This window comes from Homalodisca vitripennis, chromosome 4, assembly GCF_021130785.1.
Source record: "Homalodisca vitripennis isolate AUS2020 chromosome 4, UT_GWSS_2.1, whole genome shotgun sequence".
In the NCBI taxonomy this organism is placed as follows: domain Eukaryota; kingdom Metazoa; phylum Arthropoda; class Insecta; order Hemiptera; family Cicadellidae; genus Homalodisca; species Homalodisca vitripennis.
In genome coordinates this window covers 85,273,328-85,299,752 of record NC_060210.1, presented here as the reverse complement: position 1 = coordinate 85,299,752, position 26,425 = coordinate 85,273,328, and the positions used below count along the sequence as shown (strand labels likewise).

General features: G+C 34.2%; 1 protein-coding gene across 1 annotated transcript in view; it reads left to right on the top strand.

Annotated features, from left to right (window-relative positions):
• Positions 1–26,425, top strand: part of LOC124359678 (disintegrin and metalloproteinase domain-containing protein 12) — a 192,888-nt gene that overhangs the window by 120,586 nt on the left and 45,877 nt on the right. The window contains exons 3-6 of the mRNA XM_046812619.1: positions 17,055–17,137; positions 19,842–19,917; positions 22,959–23,041; positions 24,467–24,588. Coding sequence (XP_046668575.1) covers positions 17,055–17,137; positions 19,842–19,917; positions 22,959–23,041; positions 24,467–24,588 — 364 coding nt within the window. The remainder of the gene's footprint in view (positions 1–17,054; positions 17,138–19,841; positions 19,918–22,958; positions 23,042–24,466; positions 24,589–26,425) is intronic.

Below are 26,425 nucleotides of genomic sequence, written 5' to 3'. Positions count from 1 at the left end.
ATGCTAAAATTATTAACGATCTAAATAAGAAATTGTTTGCTTTATTAAAAATATACAAAAGGTTTTAAACTTGTTAACACTTTCACTATCGCAGCTTACACTAACTTAGCCTACTGATGCTGAGCAGAATATTGCACACTGCGTCGCTCTCTAGTTTAATAAAGTGTTTAAGCAGTAGTTTTAATTTTGGTCTTAGCCTTTAAACATTGTTCTTTAATAAACACCCTATAATTAGTTAACATATTTTCTTGAATAGAATAAATCTCCTTAAATCAAGCCGTGATTCCTTCAAAGGAAATCAAATAAATATGCCCTTTCGATTACTTGACTATGCCTTTTGACCTTTTGCTAAATATCTCGTTTATGTGTAAGAGATTATAGCTCATTAGAGTTTGAGTTAATCTGTACTCCATATAATAGTAGATAAAGGATAGAAATGTACTTTTAATTAAATAGTTAGCCGTTATTAGTAGTGGTGGCAGTGGGAGGGTTCCATTTAGATCGAAAATTGAAAATAATGTAACTGATTTATTTTTCCTTTTTTATACAAGCAAGGTACATGTAGTAATGTCTTAGAAATTAAACTGCCATGTTATAAATTTATGTGCTATCTATTTTAGAAAAAATTAAATAAAATTCACAAAAACAATAATAGTTAACAAACTGAAAGAGCCCAGTAGCATAACTAAAGTATTTAGCTCAGTAGCGTCAGCTACAGTTTTAACAATTATATACTAGTATTAACAAGGGTAAATAAAAATACAGTTAATATAATGAAGCGCAATATTAGGACAATATGTTTTATCATGTTTATAATAATAACTAGACTATATTATAAAGGTTATAAAAAGTATTAAACTGATCGATTGTATATTTGCACTATTGCAATACGTCATTAAGGAAATCCAAAGTCATGCTCCAGTAGCTAGATCTTAAACTTCTTACAATACTTCGCTAAGTTCAGAATACTTTTAAGATTCTGGGGCAATTTATTAAAGCATTTGGGTCCAGCATACTGAAAGGAATGTCTGGAAAGGAATTTACTAACCTTTGGTAATCTAAATATCCATTGTCGAGAACTTGTAATGTCATGAGGAATATTTATGTTACCCCTATTGCCACTTCTTATATAAAATAACCGCAGTACTTAGTACATGTACAAGTGTTGTATGGGTAAAAAGGGAAAATGAACTGTCCAACATTCTTTTATGTAGAGTTGTTCTTATAACAAATTTGTATTTGTTCTTATTTGATTAATAAGGTAAGAAATTGAAATTACGACTCGGTGTCTTTACACAGATTCAATCCTCCAGGCCATTTTCTGAGGATATAAACTTTTATCAGTTTAAAACCGTCAAGGAAAATCAAAAGTAAAGCAAAGACGAAGCACCAGAAATCACTAAATCATAGGCACTGTAGAAAGTAAAATAAAGTTCTGTCCTAATAGAAAGTTACAAATATATGAAGCATTTCCTTTGTTCGTAGTAATTTCCGAAAATGTGAAACTAACAACTCGTTCCGAATGATTTAAAAGCCAGAATTGTATGAGACAGACGGGAACGAGCAATAAATTCGGGTTCCAAAATAAGGCCCCCCATCCACTTACAGTTCGAACTGCAGTTCTTGACTGCAGTCAGAACTGTGAACGGTGGACTGTGGACTGTTGAAAAATGTTCACGTCAGTACGGACTGCAGTCGCGGACCGCAGTCCGTTCGGTGGCGTGGTTGTCGTGGTCAGTCTTTCCGGTGTTTTGCCGTAGGTGTGTACTTTGTAGTTATTATTCGTTATATTATTTATTATATTTTTAGTTATATTATTCGTTTTGTGGCTGTAGGAAAAGTGCATTCTAAGTTCTTATCGTATGTGAAGTTAAAGTGCAATGTCTACGTTTGAAGATTTGGCAGCATACGCTGTAATAGCGGTAGCTATTAAAAAACGCAAGAAACGAAGGCATCAAATGTGGAAAAAAGAATGGCTTCAGAGGAAGAGATTTAACCACGTTCACCTTCTTAGGGAGCTTGAAGCATATCCTAGAGACTGGAAAAACTACTTAAGAATGGACGAGAAAACGTACTTTGATTTATTACGTATAGTAACACCATTGATTACCAAACAAGATACAAAAATGAGGGAAGCCATTACACCACATGAAAAACTGACTGCGACATTGCGGTATCTAAGCACTGGCAGAACAATGGAAGATTTAAAGTTTTCAACGAGAATTTCCCCCCAAACATTAGGAAGAATAATTCCAGAGACCTGCTCAGCTATTGTCAAGGCCTTGAATGACTATTGCAAGGTTAGTAGCCTAATGTGTGTTTCAAGTAGTTTTGAAAAATCCAAAATATGAAACCAGATAAAAGGCCAGGACTGTCGACTGTGGCCTGTCACGGGAGCCTCCACTAACTAGCAGTTCCGCCTGCAGTCCGATCGTTGAACTGTCGCACCGTGCGACAGTTGACAGTCCAACGATTCGCCTGCCGGATTCCCCATCCACTTACAGTTCTAACTGCAGTCCCGGACTGTCTCAGTCCAGGACTGCAGTTAGAACTGTAAGTGGATGGGGGGCCTAAGTGTCAACTCAGTCCAGTCTTTCGCTGTGCCGTGCGTCACATGCTTCCACACACACATGGCTCGCGCTCTCACGGTTTTTGTCCTTTATCGTGGTCCTTGTACACGTACTTTATCGCTTCTCTCTGTGCTTTTTGTTTTTCTTCCACTCTCAAATATCTCCGTCTCAGGCGAGCCGTCGGGTGTTGTCGTAGTCTTCTCACGAGGACTTCAGGAGAGAGAACTACCAAGGGAAGATCGTAAACATTGTACACTCGTAACTGCAACGTTATACATCCTAAGTAAGGGTGCACGATTGAGTTTTTAGAGGCTACATAAGTATTCTCGAGGTCATTAGATAGTTATATTTTTGTGAATAAGTAAGCTTACAAGACTATGAGGACAAAGTTATCAAATTGAGCCAAGAATTCTAAATTCTTTGTTGTAATCTAAGTTCAATTTCTTGCTGCTATAACAATTATAACAATGGTCAGATATATATATATATATATATATATATATATATATATATATACATACATACAAATCTCGTATAATTCTTGGTCTGTACTCATGAATGAATCATTAGAGTTGTAAAAAATTCTTCTTCTTCTCAAATTGTGATAAGGTTTCCTCTTTTGAAGTTATTGCTGAGTATGTATTTTAAATGGTCTCCAATGCGGTCTCAGAATCGAAAATTTGATTATACTGTTATAGTTTTGACATATTATGATAAAGTTGTATGCTAAATTTCAAAATAATAAGTTAAAGGGGTTTTGAACCAAAAATACTGGAAACAGCTAATGGCGCCTATGAGTAATTGAAGCCTTTTGGATGATTCCAATACGATGTTTAGGTTCGGTTTTGACCCAGAAATAAAGGCTTAAAATATTGATAGAGACTTCTGAAACAGACTGTATGTATTTATAAACGTATCCTATGAGGGTTGAAGGTAGTGAGTGGGCTTTTCAACTTTTGAAAATAAAATATTTACATATCAACCGTTAGAGTGTTGGCGTTATCTAAATTATGTTGTCCTACAAAAACAACGTGATGTTTCAGAATTTCCCCAACAAATTTTCTTAAATAGGGTGTTCAAGGAACAATACTTCAACGCCGAATGAATAATCTCCACAAAGGTTTAATTAATTGGAAGCTAGCCGGGGATGACCGAGATGGAATCAGAGAGCGACCTTGTCTCAGTGATTGACTTATCACATCACGTCTACGATAAGCGATAAGTCACCGACTGATACCAGAGTGTCCATTGTGTTATTCATTAACTGATAGTCTTCCACAGAGAAAGCTTTGATGTGGAGCGTCGCGTGCGCCGCTGCTGGTGTCGATGGCACGAATATTTTAGTGTCAACTAGTCACGTGTATCTGAAGTTCTGGTACAAAATTAAATACTCAATGTCATCTCCAATTCGGTACTAGGGGTTTTGAATAGATATTTTCTACCATAAACGCAAAAATCCGACACTTCTTTATACAATTAAATATTGTATGGACACAGTGTATGTAGTAAATTACACCATTTCTTCTGAGTGCTATTACCCAGGTTGGGTTTAGAATGCCCAAAACATGAAATCATCTAGTGGCTATTGCTGTTCTTAAATGCTATGTTCAGTGTAATTATCGGATATACATAAGTTTCTCGTTTTATAGGTCACAGTTGTCTGTATATTATAGATGTAATAAAATACAAAATAGTATAGTAGTTGTTTTCCAATTACATAGTGCAAATTTATCGTATACAACAAATTTAAAGATTGATTCCCTAGTTTCTTGTGCATCTGGTTTCATTACAACATCCTTACATATCATGATTATGGCCAGTAACTGTTGGTTATATGATTCGGTATAAAGGTCACTTTTCTAATTGTTTAAGTACGAGCTATATACTACGTGTCTTAAATTTTAATGTCATATGCTATTTCTTTTGACTGCAGAGTACGATTTATTGGTGCCGTTATTTGTTTGTTTATTTTCCTATTTTTCTATACGCATCATTCTGATTTTTATATTTCCTGATATCGTTGTATAAATTTGAATACTTATTAGTCACAACTGTCAAACAATTGGGTGCGTTGTATATTAAAACAGGATATCTTGGTTAAAATCAGTTATTTAAAATTTGAGAGGAAACTGGTTTAAATTATATGTTGGTAATTGTGCTCGTGTTTTTTATAACGCCTGGCTTATTTTAGGAATGCGTCATCTAAAATCCGTAAATGGAATAAAACTATTCAAAATGTGGATAAGAGAACAGGTATAGGTAATTGAATAAGTGTCTAATCTTCCGCTTTTCTGCTAGAACTATTAGGCTCTGCCCCCCCCCCCCCAAACAAAAATCACGATGAAAAGAAACGGCCCTAAACGCCTACCTGCAATTGAACATTTTGATTGCGTTTATTTTAAATAAAGTCTTTCTTAATAAAAGTTCGTTTCTCCCAACAGTCCGTGACAATGCAGGCACTGTAGTCTGTAACCGATGGATATAAATGGACATGCTTTGGAGCGATATATCCGGACTAAACTAACAGCTGATTCTACTATTTTCTAGGCCGCGCCTGCGCATTATTATCTCTACGTCCGTTATTTTATTATTACGTAACTCAGACATTTTACCCATTGCACGGTACATGTCAACAACAAATCAATATCTGCGTATCAACACTATGGTGCTCATAAATTGTAGTCACTTGCTTGGGCAATGTTATAAGGCCAAGTCTGAATCTGAAATAAGGGAGAAAACAGTTTTTTATGCAAGGTGTCATGTGATTGCTAAGAGTTTTATCCAAAATTGAATGTACGTACTAAGGGACTTGTATTAATCGTAGATATATTTTGAATTATTGAGGTTTACCATGAGACCGAGGACCTTATTCACCGGGAACTTATCATACTGAAATCCGCCATCAATATGGGAGTTCCCGTAGAGTGGAATCTGCAATTCACCATATGTATCTCAAGGGCTCTCACAAACCTGCTGTTTTATTAAAATATTTGATTTGAGAAACAAAATAATTTCTATTTAAAACATATGTTTTAACAATGTAACATTGTTTATAATAATTTAAATAAACATTACAAGCAGCTATTTTTCCATTGCTCATTAATGCGTGGTTAGTTTTTTAGGACAAGTGTAACTTTTTTGTTGAATGATAATTCAGATAACTTTTTTATGTATGATAATGTATGATTGTTAAAAATATTTACTTGATAAAAAATAATAGTAACTCATTAATTTGTTTTAATAAAACAGCTGTTTTAATTTCAATATTACATTTGTAGAGAGCTTAACAGATTTTGTCTATTTTTCATGCGTTTTGTATGTAATTAAGGATTATTTTTTAAAGTTTGCGTTTGTCTATTATAGACTTATTTTACATCTTTCTCTTCGAAATTAAATTTTCTACAAGTACCGTGAAAAAATATTTTGTGTTTATTGTACATTTAACATAGTAAATCTGCTTCAAACCTAAATGTAACTTGTTTTTCGGGACCAAGTTTCGCGTATTTCGTCACATATCTTAAAAATTACTGTAGCTACATGTCTGGAAACGGTTTTATTCAATTTTTCAGTTCATTTTACATAAATTACGCTAAATTGTACATCTTAATTAACAGCCAACAAATACCCGTAGGGCTTCGTTGCAGCAGGGGAACTGAAATTCAGACGAAATCTTTCACCCTGTATAACTTGGTAACTAAGCATTTTCGGACCTATGTTAATTAGACCTTTTTTTCTTATTTTGATGTGAGGAATCACGCCCTGACTTATGGGCACCTTTTTTCAGAACACCCTGTATATATATATATATATATATATATATATATATATATATATATATATATATATTTATAGAAACAGGTTATTCTCTTCTTAATAAATAAACCACGGTATATTGGTTTGAAACATTTATAAATTTTCGTGTATCTAGGTACACTTCTTCAGATAAATATACATGTATAAATATTTACATAAATTGAAAAAACATTAGGTTAGAACTCAAACAAGAAAAACAAACATAATGTTTGTTTTTCTTGTTTGAGTTCTAACCTAATGTTTTTTCAATTTATGTAAATATTTATACATGTATATTTATCTGAAGAAGTGTACCTAGATACACGAAAATTTATAAATGTTTCAAACCAATATACCGTGGTTTATTTATTAAGAAGAGAATAACCTGTTTCTATAAATATATATATATATATATATATATATATATATATATAATAAAAATGTATATACTTATTTATTGGAAAGGACTTTGTTACAGATTGGTTTATTACAGCTCTACATGTTTGGACAGCGCCAATAGATATCGGCTTAAAAACCTCGTGTTGTGATGATAAAAGCACTATTGTCATTTTAAAGTGAACTTCACCAAATGTAATTCAAGAGGGGCCTCATTTTGAAGGACACTTGACGCGATTTATTTATTCAGTAAATCTTGTTTCGGTAAAAGGGTTGGTGGAATACTGACTTCGGCCAGTAGGAACATCCGCACGTAAATCCTACATACAGAAAATTAAGGGTGTCCTAAGCGAGATCAATTATTATCCTCCGTGCAATGCAAATAACTGCACCTATGTATGCTGCGTTACGTGGTTACGAAGCGCGGGATGCCTCACCATGTGTCATCTTACCGTTCTAAAAACTGTTCCTTGTTCACCATTCACCATTGACAGTGGAAACTTTCACATGACGAATACCAGAGCAGGTGCCTCGGCGCCACGGGTGCGGTACTATTCCACCAGAAGCCGTGGTTATGTTATCGGTACCGTACGCTGAATTGTAATTGATTCACATATAAAGGTGACTCTGTGTTGCACGAACTTGGGTAGCTATAATGTACAGTGTTCAAGAGAAGACGCCGAGTATTTTATTAGGACACCATTCAATGTATATACCTGATTTCACCGGAATTTTGCTTGAAGGGGGAATTAATGCGATGGGTAGAAAATTGGCGTCTAATTAACTATTAGGTTTTATATTGGGTTCTAGACTGTGTTTGTACAATTACAGACCAATAACGCTAGTGAGCTGGTGTGTGGAAATACCCTTTAGAAACTTGTTCTTGGAAGAGGTTTTGAGTACATCCATCCTTCAAAACAGGAAGAGCCTCAATGGTAACGATACTTATAGGAATGTCTTAGATTATATTTAGCTATTACATATTGTAATAATTTTCAATTTATTAAAAGAATTGGACTTAAAAGACTGACGGATAATGTCTTCATACCAGGCTATGGGACCGATGAGAGTCAACATCGTGTGAAATCAGATTTAATTGCTGGTAGGTTGTAAAAAGTGAATAAACTGGACTAATTGAGGCAATAAACTGCGTGAAAATCTGATTATAAAGGCAGCAATTCTGTTTGGGGTGATTTGTTTTTATTTCCTTGTTTCCTTCCAATGTGGTAATTATTTGTTTCCATTGCTTTTTTAAATACAATTTCACGGAATATGCTCAACAAATCGTACGAAAAATGCTTTTTATGGTGCAAACTATAGCTTGTCATAAGATTAATTAAACATGTCCATATAAAGATTGTCATTGGTTGCTTTTTTGCTCAGTTAGCAAGTTGAACTACAAATTTACATAGTACGCACTATAAGTTATGTTGTTGCGTTTACCGTTTGTTTTCAACTCTGAACTGTTAACAGTTCAACTCAATTTGGATGAAAACTGTTATTTAATTTTATGAAAACAGATATCCTTATTGACAGGTATAAATTGTTGGCCTCAACTTCGTTTTTGGTTGCAGTCCACGGGAAATGTCAAACCTTAAAGTTAATAATTCTCTTAGTGTATAATATACCTGAATACAAATAACATTTGCAATTAGCACTAAACGGACGATTAACGTCCCTAATGACATAATACCTATTTATCACTATCTATAATTTATTTTTATTCATATTTATATGTTGTTTCATGCGGTATTAATGTACGCGAAAGTACTATTTATTTATTAGCATTCATATATTAGCTTTTTTATCTTTTTTTTAAAAAAAAAAACGAGAGGCCGATCCCCTTTAAGCCTTATTCTGCCCGTCCTCATGGGCCACTGGCCTGTGCGAGGATCTTATCAAACAGAATTAAGGGGAGAGTCGATACAGTAAGAGGTTGATTGTACTGATAAAAAGTGCAACGGTTACAGACAGGATCTCTAACTCAGACCCAAAGTCCAATGACAGACCGCTCGGCCATCGGCACTCCCAAATTAGAAATGTGTTTAAATGTCTCACACGTACAACTGCAACTAATTACGTGATTTACGTATTGTAATCACGTATACTTGGCAACTAATTATTATTTATATAGTGCTGTGCACATAAATGTACAACAAATGAAAGTATAGTATGACACAAGAACATAACTAAAGTTGGGGGCGTATTTTTGTTTTGCAGACAAAATCCTTTCAACAAGTAGACGGAACATAAATCGTATAGAATCAATATATTGGTACAAATATATTGACTCGCTAGTAATGTGCGTATACCTGGCTTGCTAGTTGTTGAATATCGAATACTGTTATGCGTTGGAATATTTATCTATAAAATGGGGAAAACCTCGGAAGGGACTCCCTTGGCGACACTGTTCCTATAGGCAGCTGATGTTGCAGCTGACCATTACCCTTGACCGGATGTGAAGGAGGGAACGCGGGCGTGCAGCACGTTCCGCTAATGTCGCACCGGGTTCACCGTTGCTGGTAAGTGATTGCCTGCCCGTTAGGCCGAGGGCGTGACGTCTAGACAGGGCTCGTATATTGACGTAGTAGGACGAGAGGGTAGGGATCAGTCATTAAGTTTGTGAGCAGCTGTAGAGTGTCGTACGTGCTCCAGTATTAATTCAATCCCCCGGCTTGTCTGACAGAGATGGCCGATGTTGGACTGGGATTTAATTCTCTAAAGGAAAATCAGTAGTTGTTCTGGATTCACGTTGGCATTTAGTAACTGAAACAGCGGTATACGCGAGAGGGGTTTTTGGGAATTTGGAAACAGAATCAACAGAGCAACTCCAGCTTCTAAGCCATACCCGGTATGGACCGGGAAATATTACACTGCACATTACTAAAACATCTACTATGCAATAAATTAAATATTAATTTTATTAGACATTTATTGGACCTTTGGAGAGGAAATCTCGCACCCATAAATGTATAAATGAGTTACTGTTCCTGTTGGTTTGCCTGCAGATAGCAACACGCGAGAACATTTAATTGCGGCCATGAGTTATAGCCCTGGATTATATTTAGAGTACTGCGATTTTGTTCGGTAGGAAATAAGAAGGACTATAATAATATCCGTATCAAAGTGGCGTGGGTGACTTTATTTAATCTTCATCATTCACCTAATATTTTCTAATTTTAACTTAACTAAATCATTATTAAATGAGTGCCGCTGCTTTTTTTACTTCCCTGTGACGAAAAATTAAGTTTTTATCCCTACAAACCCACGACTGACAAAGAAGTTATTTCTGTTTTGTTTTATTTTATGTTTATATTTTGAAAAATTATACACAGTAATGTAAACTAAGAAATTAATCCTCGGAAAATTGACAAAGGGTCGAGTGTCGGTCCACTCTCTCGACATGTACGGTTACACGAGAATAACATGTAAGAAGTCCGAAGTAGAAACGAGTGTTGTGTTGTAATATTGAAAGCCAAGACGGGCTGGAACAGTGTAATCCACCCCAAGGCCTACTACATGGGCACCGATCAGGTGGCTGGCTTAAAAGGTTTATGTATCAAATTGTGTCACTTTGTCTTCTCTCTCTCTCTCTCTCTCGCACACACACACACACACACTCTAATACCGTATCAATGATTGAACCGACTCTGTAGTAAATCTAGCTGGATCGGGGAGGGTTACACGGACCTATCACGCCATTCCAGCTTTTATTGAAAAAGTTCATCCGATTTAAACTCACGTTGGCCGGGTTATCACTGGGGAACTGTTTCGCTCGTATTTAAGGTGTTGTTGGATATTCACTGACTGTGCAGCGCAATTTCCTCAACACTAACCAACCAGACTACTTAATTTCCTGTGAAGAAAATCAAGCTAGCTGTTACATTTTGTCATTGTATTGCAGAAATGTGTAAAAATCTGAAACGGATTTCATTCAAAATAAATTACATTCGTTGCATTAATGGGGAGATTTTCTCGCCTTTATTTTAGTTTTTTTTTACTGTGTCATTTTTTAAATTTCTAACCTATATAAAGAAACTATATTGTTATTTTGGTTGAATGATCATTAATTATATACACTCATATGGTCTTTGTTGTATTTGTTGTAGTAAATTTTCTAATTCTACGGCTAAAAGTGCGTGAGTCGTAAAAGTGCATTAGGTTTAGCATTGTTCTTATGGGCTAAAATCAAGATGACCACAAGTACAGTCGGCTCTAAATGAGATTAACCCCTTCGATGTGATTCTCTTTAGCCTAACAAATTTACTGATAATGTTTTAGCCAACACAGATGGCATCCAAATGTATATTCGAGAGAGCATAAAAACCGGAAACTGTACGTCCAGTTTCAGTCGTGTATCAAACCAACGGTTTTCTGATGACTAGCAGCCGGTATGAAATTACCGTAGCCGAATACCGTCCTCAAAATACAGTCCTGCTGACCTCGTGGACGAGTACTCTCGTGGTATCTGGGTGTAATTACCGTACAGTACGGAATCATGGACGCCACAATTTGTTAAAACTCGTACGTTTCTGTACTAATCCACCATACGCATTGTATTCCTATTAATTTTTTTTTAAGGAGAAGCCAATCCCCTTTTAAGCCTTACTCTGTCCTTCCTCATGGGCCACTGGCCTGTGCGTGGATCTTATCAAACAGAATAAGGGGGAGAGTCGATACTGTGCAAGGTCGATGGTACTGATAAAGAGTGCAACGGTCACAGACAGGATTCGAACCTGCGCTATCTCTAACTCAGACTCAAAGTCCAACATCTTAGACCGGTCGACCATCGGCACTCTCAACTATAAAAATAATGCCTAAGAAGATGGAAACTAACGCTTAGTTGATTTCAAAACTAATCCATCTATTAAAATGATGTCTTGCATTGATGGTAATACTCGTAGTTTTTATAAACGACTTAAGCAATTAATTTAACTTAATTATCTTTATAAGCCTTATTAACTCGTTATTCGGTACTGTCTAGTCAAAATTTTAAAGTGATGGTCGTCCATCACTAGAGAAGATCAAACTCGTGACATCATATAATCCTTTTATTAGTGCACTGTCGCAAAAAGTATTCGTAGCCATTAAAACGCTTTGCAAATTTATGTCACAGTGCTCGCGAATATGGATATCTGGCATTACCCAGTTTCTCCGTTTATGCCGTGAGTTACATTTGCTAAGCGACTAAAATAAAAAGTTCGATGACGACTGATAATATGTTCAATTCATCTTCACACAATACCTTCATTCTAGCTTGCGTTTCATTTTATCGCTCGCCGTTTTCTCTGTGCGTAAATGTCAACTTGTTATTGACTGAGGCGCTACTGACAAGGGTAAGATTAAGGTTGGATGCAGCAGAAGCGACAAATACTCCAAAATTTACTCGGTGATGTCCTCTCCCCCCTCCCACCCGGAAAGTAAATGTCAGGGTGTCGCGACGCGAGGAGTTCGTCAGGCGCTGCCAGGAGCAGCCGAGAGAAGGTTAACGGCGTCGTTTAGACATGTCAATGGCCGCCTAATGTCCCGGCTCCTTTCCAATTAATCGCCGATTGTTCAGCCGCTTTACGGCGAAACCGATATAATTAGCTACTTATCGACGTCTTTCAGATAAAATCCTCTTTTAATTGTTTATTACTAAGGACGAGGGTTTTCATCTTCGCTTGAAGGTAAAACTTGGTTGGCTTACATTAATACCCTCATTTTATATAGTTTATTTACAGACATGTATTGATTGAATTCTTACAGGCAATTGTAGGCAAGTTGGGTTCAATTATGAGTTGAAGTTAAAAACGATAATGTTTTATTACGGAAACCTTTCATGCAATACAAGCCACCTATTCATAATTTTGTTGCATTTCAGGTCCCATTGCATTTCATATTTTTTAGTACATTCTTTTTTAACACGGCATTGTTCTAAGAAGTAAATTTAAAGACATTCAAGCTTTGAATTTGTCACAAACGATAAATGACAATGTTACATCTGGACGGATTGTGGGCTTGAGTTAACTTATTTAGGTCTTGTCCCTCACTGAATTCCATTCCAGATTCTGCTCATTCCTTCCGCTAGTAACGTGTAATGACTAGAGTAAGAGGGATAAGTAGAGAGAAAGGTTCTCTGTCTCTCTGTGTCATCGATTTACATTGCTTTACATTTCGATCACAGTCTATTCCATGTAGGTTATCTAGCGTTTTCTATTTTTGCCTGAAAGATATTCAGTTGGGTGCAGTTAGTTCGTTACAGATCGTGAGACAAGTAAAGAAATGTTATACATATGCTTTATATGTTTAAAGCAAGGTGGACAGACAGACAATCATTCAGAAAGAAAATTGCCCCAAATATTACTCTTAAGTCAACAAATTCCATGTTTGGACAATGGACATGCACCATCATGGAACACATTCTTCTCTGTGTAGAAATGAACTTTCATCGCAAAATTTAAAGTCTACGAATTAAATCTTTCTTGAGATATTTTTGCCACTTGTAACAATAACATTTTTGTTCATTAAGTTCGGTTTCATGCAAAGTTCAAATAATAACAGTTCAGGTGAGCCAGGGAGGGTACTGCAACGCAAGAGTAAGCTGACATCAAATCGTCACAGAAGTTTAACATCGACTTTACACTACATTATTTTTTACTCTGTGAATAAAAACGTCACATTTTCAAATCACATATGATCGTACGCAGTTTGTTTACAATTTTATTTATACTGGTATAATGTAAAAATATTCGCTCATGCACAGCCAAATCCATGTGGTGACATGCACCATCATCGACGTGCGGCCAGGCAGAAATGAAATGTTTCTTGCCCCTTGAATGATAGGCTTCGCTAAAGCTCAGACAATATCAACTATTCTCAGCTTACTCAGCACAAACCAGGGAGTGACGCCTTAAATTCTCTTGTACCAATGCACTATAGAAGCACACTGTGTATCCTCCCAACCTACAATACCGTGACACTTAGCGGTCAGTCACCGTGCTATATATACACGGAAATACAGCTGTCCAGAGGTCTACTATATCCGGCGTCCAGATGGTCACGGACTCCCTTGTTGCGACTTATTGGCGGTCGGTATTTTTAACCCGAGAACTCAGTGGGTTTCCTGGGACATTTCATTCTTACGGGTTATTCCTGCGTCCGCAATCCGGGTTATAGTTTTATTCAGTGTTTGTAGAAATCGATTAGTTTTAGAGTTGGTTCTAGAATTTGCAGATACATCCATATAAAATGATAAACTGGAATATGTTTTATATATTTTATAGAGCGTTATATCTAAAGAACCAATTGAAAACGCTATAACCACTTCGGGGTATAAACTTATTCTGGTACTATTTACTTCAACAAAATCATGACTAATTGTAATTATCGATAGGAATTTATTTTATAAATAATCATTGTGATACACAGATTTCTTTCTTCTGGAGGGCTAAACACTCAGATTTATCAATGATTCTGAAAATGTTTGTTGCGGCTAGCAGTGTCTTAATGACGGCGCACAGTGCGGCCGAAACCTAGTTTGTCTGGACAAAATGAATAACTACTGATCTAATACAGATACAGGAATGGAATGTTGGGAATTGCCTTGACACCGTGCTTGTACAGGCTCCTTCCTCTCCCTGTCACAACAACTGGTGAGTGAGTGGTTCACGTCCTCCCTATCTTATAACGGATTGTGGTGTTATCTAAAATATTAGAACACAATCCGAATGATTTCAGCATAAACTTGCATGGGATATACTTTTCTTTATATTAAAGCTTTTGACAGAATAAGTGTTGTGTCAATCTCACAACATGGGTTTTCTTGAAATGGGTAGAATAATTTTTCCTAAGGAAGAAACCGATCGTCAGCCACGCTGGTTTTTGTGGAGGTCGAAATATGAGGTATCAAAAAGGTTAAAACTATTAAACGATAATTTATTTCAGATTATATTTTTCTCACCTTGATACAATTAAACCCGACTGTCATACGCGTAAATTATAGTTATTTCACTGTCAGACAACTAGATAGAGGACTGAGTCATATCACTTTATGGACCTGTATTTGGTTACTTGACGCTGACTTGTGGTCGTGCTAGATTAAGTTTATCTCTAATGAAATAAAGAGTGCATAAGGCCTTTCGCTTTTCAGATGTTTTATTCACTCATAGAAGTAACCTCTTCGAGACACAGAGTGTAATCATTTAAAAGAATAACTATGAAACGAAGTTTTAATGTTGTTGCTCGTCACATTAATTATTAAGAGTAACATTAAAAAACTTAAAACATTAAAGGTTTTTAGTAAACTGATTACTATCGATATTAAACTATGTAAACTCGTGTTTTATGTCAAATATAACAAAAAATGTGCAACCTACTATGTATGAATCAAAGTAGTTTTCAAAGATTATATAAATCAACTTTCAATTAATTTTTTTATTTAATACAGTATTATAAATCTTCTGTAGACATTATCAATGGAGTCTTCATTATTTTCATTTCTATCTCAAGAAGAAATATAAATCTGCCAATCCATGATAGTTATAGCCTATTATTTATTTGGAATTTTAATTTATGTATGTTCCGTGAATAGGTAATTGAGTCACTTAATTTGGAAAGGTTACAAGGATGTTTGTCGGAATATAATATCTTAGTGTAAAATTACAGAAAATCGAGACTGGAGAAGTAAACATCGCCAGTATTTCTCTGATCAATGCGATGCCGACATAATTAGATTCCTTTAATTACGTTATTTAAATGGATATCCTGTTCAGCGTAGTAACTTTGATTCTTAAAATGATTCTTTGATTCTTTGTTAACCAAGTAAAATTTATTTTGTCAATGCAGCAGTAACTATGTAATAGTAATAGTAATATTACTGTATTTTGCAGTTTTTAAAGTTAACTAATTGTAGATTGTGAATTATAAAGGACAATACGGTTTTATCGGAGTTTGGGTGGCAATATAAAGTGGATAATGAAGTTTCAGCGATGATTGAATTAGTTAAAAATGAATGGTGATCAATGAGCTTTAACTCATTTCTGTCTTGATTTATGTGATTGGGTGCGAGCGGTAACTACAGCTGAGGAACTGAGTTACTTAAATTTCACATAAAAATCTAAGTTTGGCATGTATATATTGGCTTTAAGGGTCCACAGTTCTCATATAGTTTGCCTCGCTCGGCGTATACCGCTCCTTGGACCAAAGATCTGATTATTCTCGTACTCTGACGAAAGTTCTCTTTGTACTCTGACTCTACGTTTGCACAAGAACACAAGGGTTATCGGATCCTTTTTGCTCATATCGGCCAAACATTTCGAGTCATACAATTTAAAAACTACGTGAAAAGCGAATTTATTAAAATAATAATTAATGACAAATTTGCTACAACTCTTTAGTAGGCGGGGAAGAGGATATTGTCAGCATTGTCATAGCCGTCATGTGAAAATTGACGGAACTCGTGGTTGTTGGTTCTGGTTCATAAATAAATAATAAATAAAACTTGTATATTTAGATTTTATGTATTGGCCGAGATGCAGACCAGAGAGAGTGAAATCAGACATTTTATTTTGTCCAAAAAAGGGAATTTTTATTTTTTGTGTATTTACTTCATGAGTCTTTTTCTTTGGTCGTTTTTATAGTTTCTGTTGTTTCGTCAGTTGAAATTGTATTATAACATTTTAGTATAGTTGTGTAGAAAGCTATCATTGTTTTCAAGCTTCAATCGAGGAATCCTGATGTTAATTAAGCACCTGGTACTCATCAAGTTACGCGAGTTTTATTTCTTCGTAACCTCCCACTCTTATCAAATAAGTGGCGATCATAAATGTTTGTCAGTCAGAGAGTATGGCTGATTGCTGGTGGACTGAGTAGCATATGTTGCCAACGTGATTGGAACAGCTGCACACCTGAGCTGCAAGTCAAGAGAGATACACGTGAGATTTCCAGGGGGACAACGGGCGGGAAGTCTCGTCCTTGACGAACCATTCCATAGAGATTTCCGGAACACTAGTCATCAAGTATTTTGTTCTCGAAATACAGGCCTCTTGTTGACGTAAGACAAAGTATGATTCAAAAATAATTAATCTATAACCACGTTTCTATTTATATTAATATTTTATATTGTTATACATTTTGTGACACGTGTATTGCAATTATTTCATGATTTTCAGCTCCTATGTTAAGTTTTCTTGTATTTCTCTAGCAACTGACAGGAATTATCCCGTAGAAGTTTATATTCTGAAGTTAAGTACAGTAGTTGATTAATGCAGTACATACATTGTAGTATACATTGAGTGTATTGTGTTGATGTTGCAGGAGGGAGTCGAGCACATCCATGACGTGACAGTAGCTCTAGACATGAACGGCAGAGACCAGCTGTTGGATCTCAGACTCAATAGGTATACTAATCACTTCTCACCTCTGACCCTGGGGTTGTTTTTTAAATACAAGGAAAAACAGAATGAAGGAAATAAAAGTTTTATTTAAAGACATAAGTGGTAAAAAATAAGTCTACTGATTTGTTATACCAAATTTTTGCGAAAATGAACAAAATCGAGTATTTAACTGTCATTAAATATTTGTTTTTGAATGTTAGTATACCCTCATAAATCAAAGATGAGTTGGATTCTGTGTAATGGGACTCTGCACCTTCATTTACCACAGTAAAAGTTTAGGATCGGGAGATGATGAACGTTTGGGACTTCCAAAAACTGCAACTACCGATGAAAAGATCGCCAAAGTTCACCAACTTGTGCTGGACGACCATCGAATTAAAGTGAGAGATAGTAGAGGTTATGAATATGTTAAAACAACGTGTTTGTCACGTATTAAATCAACATTAAACATGAGAAAGCTGTCCATGCATTAGGTGTCGCATTTATTATTAATTACACTGTAGATGAAACTTGAATACACCATTATACGCCCAAGACAAAAATTCAGTCCAAACACCAAAAAAGTAAAAAACTGTTTTATCGGATTAGAAAGTAATTGCCTGTTTTTTTTTGAGATAGTCATGGAGTTATTTTAATTGATTATTCTCAAAAAGGAAAAATCATACATGAGCATACTATGTATCATTACTTAACAAGCTGAAGGCAGAAATTATGGGAAAACGACCACATTTGCAGAAAAATAAAATCTTGTTTCACCTGCACTGTAAGATAATACACTGTCTCATATCTCAGCGATTGCCATGGCGAAAATTCACGAATTATGGTTTGAACTGCTTGACCATCTGCCTTACTCACCACATCTAGTCCCAAGCAACTTCCTCATTTAAAAATTTTTGTCAAATGAAGAGGAAAACACCTTTGTGAAAAATTACTTACTTTGCAGAGAAAAATGCCGGGTACTATTTTGACGGGTTACAGAGATGGGAGAAGTGTATAGAGTTACAAGGAGACTACATTGAAAAAGTTTAAAAACATTTCTGAAAAAATGTATTGTATCTTTGTTAGGCCAGAACTTTTCAGACCACTCTCATATTATCTCTTAGTGCAGTAGTTGATATTCTTTTTGGTTAAATTCTGAAGATTACTGTAGTTACTCTCAGACTCATGTTTATAAGTGTTAAACTATTTTGCTTTCTCTTTTTGGTACAGTTGGACAAAAAAATCTTACTTTAAATATATAACGTATACGCACAATAAAGAAACAATGTATGGTCTACACACATCTTAAAGACACCACTTACACATTACATATCAAGTATATTTGTGGCTTATCTATATTATTATTACAAAATTGAGTTGGTGAAATATCAAATATCAGTGAAGTACAAGTATCTTAAATCAGCTGTGCCTCATGCGCTTTCAAAAATTGAGCATATTACTCTGGTTTTAAATATAAATCATCTACTTTGTTTTTCGTTTGTTTATAGTTATGAGTGGGTTGCTATACATATTTATGGCCATGGCAACACTGACCATTTCCTGACATCAGCCAAGGATTTCCTAGGTGTACACTTTACCTCAGCCACATTTTGTCATTTTAGTGTGATTAGTGTTGTTTGCATTTAATTAAAGTACAGCCCGTAGTAAAAAAATGGAATTGAGCGTGAACATTTTCGTGCAATTATTTTTCATAACTTCTATCAATCAAATCATCAATGAACATAATACACTATTTAGCAACCAAAGACTGTGTATAACATCTGCACAGGTGAAAAATCATGAATCTCTGCACATGAGCATGTGTGGATCTTTCAAGATGAGCCAAATCCAACAAAAGTTGTTCACAGAAAAGGCACATCAAAGTAAACAGTGTCTCTTTAGCATTACCGGACATGTGGCAACAGTGGCGTTAAATGGTCAACTCTGAATGGTACACAACCAGTAGTGTGCAAGAAGTCATTGAAGAAATTCGGAAAATTTCAACGAAGAGGCAAATCATTCTTCATTTTGACAATGCAAGCTCTCACACACCGCTGCTCAAACAATTGAATTTTTAACTAGCCAGAAGGTCAAGTTGATGGGCCATCCACCATACCGCAAATTGTAACCTCATGCACTATAATACAGTTCATATTATGATCAGTAAAAGAACTGCTTTTCTTGAAAAATACTGCCCGATTTCAATGTTCAATGAGTCCTGCTCAATCACATTTTTCCATAATTTATAGTTACCTTCGCGGGGCAGTCCTTAATGAACTTCACTAGGTAAGTTGCAGTGATAGTGATATAAAGGGTTTTACACTTACCCAAGTAAACCTTAATTTACTAACCAAATCAAAATGGTATTAAATTAGACAATACTGTCTGAACTTGTACCATCCACCAAGTAAGGCATTCATTAGAGAGGTACTTGCAAATCATACGTAATGTGAATAAAGTTGTCTTTGGTCTTTGGTACTTTGCTTGTATCCTTTTGGGCCCTCTGTGATATATTCTCTGGTAACATCCAACATTCTAGAAATTTCTCTGTTTTCAAATCCCAAACAGTGCAGTTTTAAAAGTAGCATAACATAACTCAAATCAAGTTCTCTTTAAGTAAAAAATACTTCCTTACTAAATGAAACATGGAAATCACATTTTTCTTTATATTTACTACCTAAATTTGATTTTTTTCTAATTTAAAGAATTTGTTGTTGTTATCTTGCAGGGAACTGATTCCTAAGGGTTACTTTGAGAAACACCAGAAGGATGGCTCCTACGTCATAAGAAGACCTGGAGAGAAGGTAGTCAATTAGTCTTATTCAACTTATTGACAATATATATTGTTAAACGGTAATTTTATAATGTCACAGTCTTCATTCACCAAACTAGAATATTTGTATTTTTTTCTTTAATTAAAACAAACAGTAAACATATGGTTTAACACCTTCACTGCGGCTCTGTACTGGGTGAGACCAACTATGTTCCCCTCTTCTGCACACATTGTCTGTCATAACCTTCCTCTGTAACTGAAGTCTTGTGCTAGTGTTGTGTCTTTTCCATATTTGAGCATTGTCTATATTTATAGTGTACTTAAAGAAAGGTTTGTCGTGATTTTCCTTCCAAACATCAAATAGTAAGATGGAAGTTCCTGTAGTAAGGACTGTTATAAGAAGGGAAAGATGTCATGAGTATGATGAGTACGACATAACTCATGAATTAAGATTAATCTACTTATAATATATTTATCTTAGAATACAAATATGTAAAAACAAAATAATGATTAAATAGATGTTGAAAATTAGGACACTTGATTCACAATAAGTCAGTGAAGAAAGAATGCATTGTCAGGGCTGAATCATGTATTAGTGTTCATTTAAAATCTCATCTTTCAAAGCATACTCAAAAGTAAATAACAATGTACGGCTTTATGAATGGAATTTAATAATTTTATTAATCTTCTGTTAAATGTAATTAATCTTAACAGAAATATAGTCACTAAGATTTGACAGGAATAGTTTGTAAACATATTATGTATTTATGCACTAAATATTCTAATACAACGCCATCATGGACACTGTGTTGTTCTGTAAATACACTAAATTAAATATTTCAATTCAGACTATAATTAATTTAGAAAATTCAATTGGATTTATATAAAAATTTTGAAATAGATATAGTTTGAGTCACTTACTTAGTTAGCGTCAAAAAATGGTAATGCTACAGACCTAACCTTTTTGGAATAGAAGTTCATGGAAAACGTGAAAGAGGGAAATGGTTCGTTGTTGATTTACTAGTTCAGATGAATTGACGACTGTATTCTCTTTGATAATGTTAGCAAATACGGGAGTATTCAAACAATTCTGATTAATACTTTGATGTCAACACAGATAACACAACTCCAGTTAATTTTATGAAGTGTTGCTAATTGATTGGTTAAATGTGTAACAATAGACGCAATCACTAGAGTGATGAGCGCATGTTATACATACGACTGAGTGCACACTGGCTGGCACCTGTGGCTCTCTCGTTATACCGCAACCTGCGTAATCAGATGAGTCTTTGATGGTGGCACCTGTCACTCAATATAAAACCGTAGCCTACAACTGTATAATGGCATTTTATTTGTAATTGATTTAATGTTTCAACTTCCTAAAAACTGTTCATGTACGTATAATAGTTCTTCCACTTGATCACAATCATCTATTATTTTGTACAAATGTTAAATGTATTCTTAGTATCTGGTATAATTCGGTGAAAGGGTTAGCACCGATTAGTGCATAATGGTGAAAGTTGATCACCATACTGTTGAACTGTCATTCCAGCAAAAACAGAAGCTGAAAGTCTTGGTTGCCCATATCTCTCTCAACAGTGAGTGATCACTGATGTGAACCTTCTGGAATTGCGGCTATGAAAGTTATTAAGAGACTCAACAGATTTTTAAGTGTGTATCAGTAAATACATGGATACTCAGTTAGATAATTATAAGGATTCTAGAATTGGTAGTACAACAATAATTAATCTATAAAATAAATAGAAATATGTGGTTCAAACAACTGCTCATCCAAAATTACATAAACCTGGAGAAAAACTAATGCCTGACATTTCACCAGTATTAATTCGGAATAGGCACTGAATGCCTAACAGGGATCTCATACCATCTCTTAAATTTTTCCTTTACAAGAGGAATTCCTAAGTAATTGGAATTTTAATTCAATTATAAAAAAATCCAATCGCTCTTAAATATTTTAAAAGCATTGAAATTATGTCTGATCTGGGCAATGCTAATCTCATCTTGAACTATCTTTAACTTTTGACTGATTCAAAGAAAGTTTACTTTATTAGGGAGGGAGGTAGTGATCAGTCTAAGTTCCTATAAATCGCTTGATTTGTGTGGTACAATTATTTTGAGGTATGGTATATTTGAAATTTTGAAGAATAAACTTAGTCCTGAAATTATCAAAGAACTAGAGGTTGCTTATAAAATTGTTCGTTGCAATACATTATGATAACTCACACTCTTAATTTGGCTCTTGTAAGGCTATGATCACATATGAAGACTACAAGGGGATTTTAGATATTCTTTTCAAGAGTATTTAGTACTCTTTAACAGTAAAATACAGCAAGAACTGCTTATTTCTATCTGCATCAGATCTGGATCCAAAGTCAGTGCTGTACGTAGTAGATTGTGAGGTATACTGTGAATGTGAAGTTGTCTGGTATGTTCAGGTCTTGATCCAAAGTCAGTGTTGTACGTAGTAGATTGTGAGGTATACTGTAAATGTGAAGTTGCCTGGTATGTTCAGGTCTTGATCTAAAGTCAGTGTTGTACGTAGTAGATTGTGAGGTATACTGTAAATGTGAAGTTGCCTGGTATGTTCAGGTCTTGATCTAAAGTCAGTGCTGTACGTAGTAGATTGTGAGGTATACTGTAAATGTGAAGTTGCCTGGTATGTTCAGGTCTTGATCCAAAGTCAGTGTTGTACGTAGTAGATTGTGAGGTATACTGTAAATGTGAAGTTGCCTGGTATATTGAGGTCTTGATCTAAAGTCAGTGCTGTACGTAGTAGATTGTGAGGTATACAGTGAATGTGAAGTTGTCTGGTATGTTCAGATCTAGATCCAAAGCCAGTGCTGTAAGTAGTATATTGTGAGCTATACTGTAACTGTGAAGTTGTCTGGTATGTTCAGGTCTTGATCCAAAGTCAGTGCTGTAAGTAGTAGATTGTGAAGTATACTGTAAATGTGAAGTTGTCTGGTATGTTCAGGTCTTGATCCAAAGTCAGTGCTGTACATAGTAGATTGTGAGGTATACTGTAAATATGAAGTTGTCTGGTATGTTCAGGAAGTGGAGCTGTGTCACTACCAGGGGAAACTGAGGGGTGTGCTCGATTCTTGGGCTGCCATTTCTACCTGCAATGGTCTCAGGTAATTTTTGATGTTAATATTTTAAAGTGTGAGATGGTCTATTATGTATATCTAAAAACGTATGTGGATATCTACTCTCTGTTTTGAAATTTTAAAAATCTGCATATTCACTAGGGATGTTATAATCCGGAGTGGGGTTATCTGAAGTTTTGGGTTGTGCAAAGTACATAGTAAAGATAAATATTTTTCAGTGATTATACTGTCAATATCAGTCTATTTCAACACAAAAAGTAACTCAATTAAAAGTTTGTATGATTGCAGCTAACACATTACATTATTTTGAATGTTTTAATTTATTTATTCTGATTCATTTGTCTATTACCTTGTTATGAAGAAACCTAAGATTGAACATCCATGGTTGTACTAAACTTTCAATAAATCAATGATTTGTAATTCGATTTCAGCTTTTAAAGTGGAATATCATTGGTTAATAAATTTTTTCTAGTAGTTCTTCTTGTCAATTATTTGTGAGGTTAGTATTACTTTTTAAGATAATTTAGTTTTAAAATGTTAAATAGCTCCCATTTTGAAATATACTTTGCAATTTCAACCAAACCTTTTTTTATTGATAGATCTTGTTCACATAGTCTACTGAAATATGGTTAAATTTTATTGATTGGTTAAAAAAAAATAATATTAACATAAAAACCACATTTTTACAGATAGATAGATAGACAGTAAACAAAAAGTGATAACCGTTTGTTGAACTTAGCTTATTATAGCTCCTCTTGGTTCATGAAACAAAATCCTAAAGTTTGTAAAGTTTTGATACACTCTACACGTAATATACATATGCTACATATATTATGTTTACATGTATCAGGTGTCCTAAGATTCCTCTAATAATAATCATCATTTAAAACTATACGGATAGTTTTTTGCTAACAAATGAATTGATTTGTAATGAACTTTTAAGTATAACTTTGAAAGTTCGCCATTTTGTTCTGGACTGAGAAACCTCTGGTTTGTGTCATTGTTCTTCTTTTATAAGTACCTTTAAAATAGATATCACTTGATGTAAGTTTACATTTAAAATTTTTAACTTACTTCCTAATCCATCATTTAGGGTTGGGGGTTGAAGTTCTCATATATTCAGAAAAACCATGTGTATTTTAATTTTATAATGATCCCCCTGATAGATATTGGTTTGTGTTCAAAAGTAAATAAGGGATGGAGAGATGAAACTTTGAAACACTTGGTATAAACACATTATAATTTATGATAGATGATTAATTCTCAAGTAACAATCAACAACAGTACTGATAATATCCAAGCTGGTCTTTAATTTACCTCTAGCTTAGGCTCAAAGTGCTCAAATTAAGTTAAAAAATACAGTTTATAAACTAATTGTTTTTTACTGTGATAACAAGAATTACTGTACTATAGTATTCTTAGAGCTATAAAAACAAAAACTGTGTGTTGCAGGGGTGTAGTATACGACGGACATGAACTACATTACCTCGAGCGGGCGACCAACAGTACTCGGATACATGACGTTGACCATTACCTTTACTCACATTCCAATCTAGTCTCTAACTTCACTTGCGGTGAGTAGAGTTGTGGTTGTATATAATTTCTTATTTTTTCTACCAGAATGTTAAACGTGTTAGTAATGTGAGAATGTAACTTATGAAGATTTAGTAATTAAGAAGTGTTGTAGTAAAATAGATCAGAGAATCAAAATTAATTTTTTCATAAAGTGCGTGCTGAGTAAAAATGCTCCTGAATAATTTAAGTAAATTTTTAAAAATCAGTCCTGCTTGTATTGTTTTAGAATAAGAAATTAAATTTATCTGTTATTAGACATGCAATCTAATTCCATGAAACATAGTATAAACTTTGTATATTAAAATTAATTTTTGGTTGTACTAAGATAATGCATTAGTAAGTATTATTGCTTTGGAGATACAAATGTTTACGCTGGTACATAGTGTAAATAAAAATACATATAAGTAGTAGGCTTGTCATGTTCTACAATATTTTCTATATATATATATATATATATATATATATATATACATTAATGTAATGAAAGTAACTAAAACCCTTTTAACCCTCGAGCTGGCAGTTGAAATGTCCTCAAGTGGCAGGGCATTTTGAGGTGTTTTGCAGTAGTATCGGTTTTTAATTTTTTTAAAAATATAATTTGATTATAAACCTACATGTATTATATATCATTGTTTTCAAAAGAAAATTTACTTTTTATTTATGAAAATAAAAACCGCAATATATAAGAAATTTATCACTTTTTTTACTAAGTTTGTTTTCAAAAAATAAAAAAAGGTATGTGAAAGTGGTGGGGGTGCACCTATAAAAGACATATTGTGTGAAAAAAAATATTTCCAAAATACCCAAAATGTTGAAAATTTTTTATAGTTTTAGAAAATGTATAGTTTACTACATTTTTTTTACTAAAACAATTATGAAATACTCTAAACTGAAGAAAGTACAATACGGCCAAATTCGTTGCTATGGATACGACTGTGTTATAAAATTCATCAAAACCTTAATTATTACTCGAAAAATTAATAAAATACATTAAAAGTAAGCCTATAAAAATAAATAAAGAAGCTTTATATCATGATCATCGCATATGAAAATGATCCTAAAGCTAACTAAAACTATCACAACACTGCACAGCCTAGAATACAAAAGCCTACTAATATATTTTTTCACATATATTTCTTCATAACATCACAAAATAAACTGATAAAACACAATCTACGAGAATTTATACGCATAAATAAACACGTTTATTACATAAAAACACTTATTTCATGTAATAAACTTACGTTTTAGATGGACATGAATAACGCGACCGGGTAAGAATACAACAACAATGGCCGACTGTTTACAAACAACTCTCGTTTTTAATATGTCATACTTAAATCATGGCTTACAAAACAAAACAAAATACATCGATCAAATCAGCAACTATTTCTGATTCCAGTGATATATGAATCATTGCAATTTAGTTCGTGTATTGATTATAACAGATGTCAAACGGGCACGTGTCAAATCGACTGATTTACAGGCGACTGCCACTACAAAAACATTAATATCGACTGATAATCAGGCGACCGCCAGTTGTAGAGTTAAAAATATTTCTTTTGACATACATGTGTTTACGTGTTTCGGTTTTTAACCATCATCAGTATACATTAACCTCTAAATAAATAATAAACAATTAGATATACACATGTGGACCTAATAAATAAGAAATTAAATTTATCTGTTATTAGACCTGCAATCTAATTCCATGAAACATAGTATAAACTTTGTATATTAAAATTAATTTTTGCTTGTACTAAGATAATGCATTATTAAGTATTATTGCTTTGGAGATACAAATGTTTATGCTGGTACATAGTGTAAATAAAAATA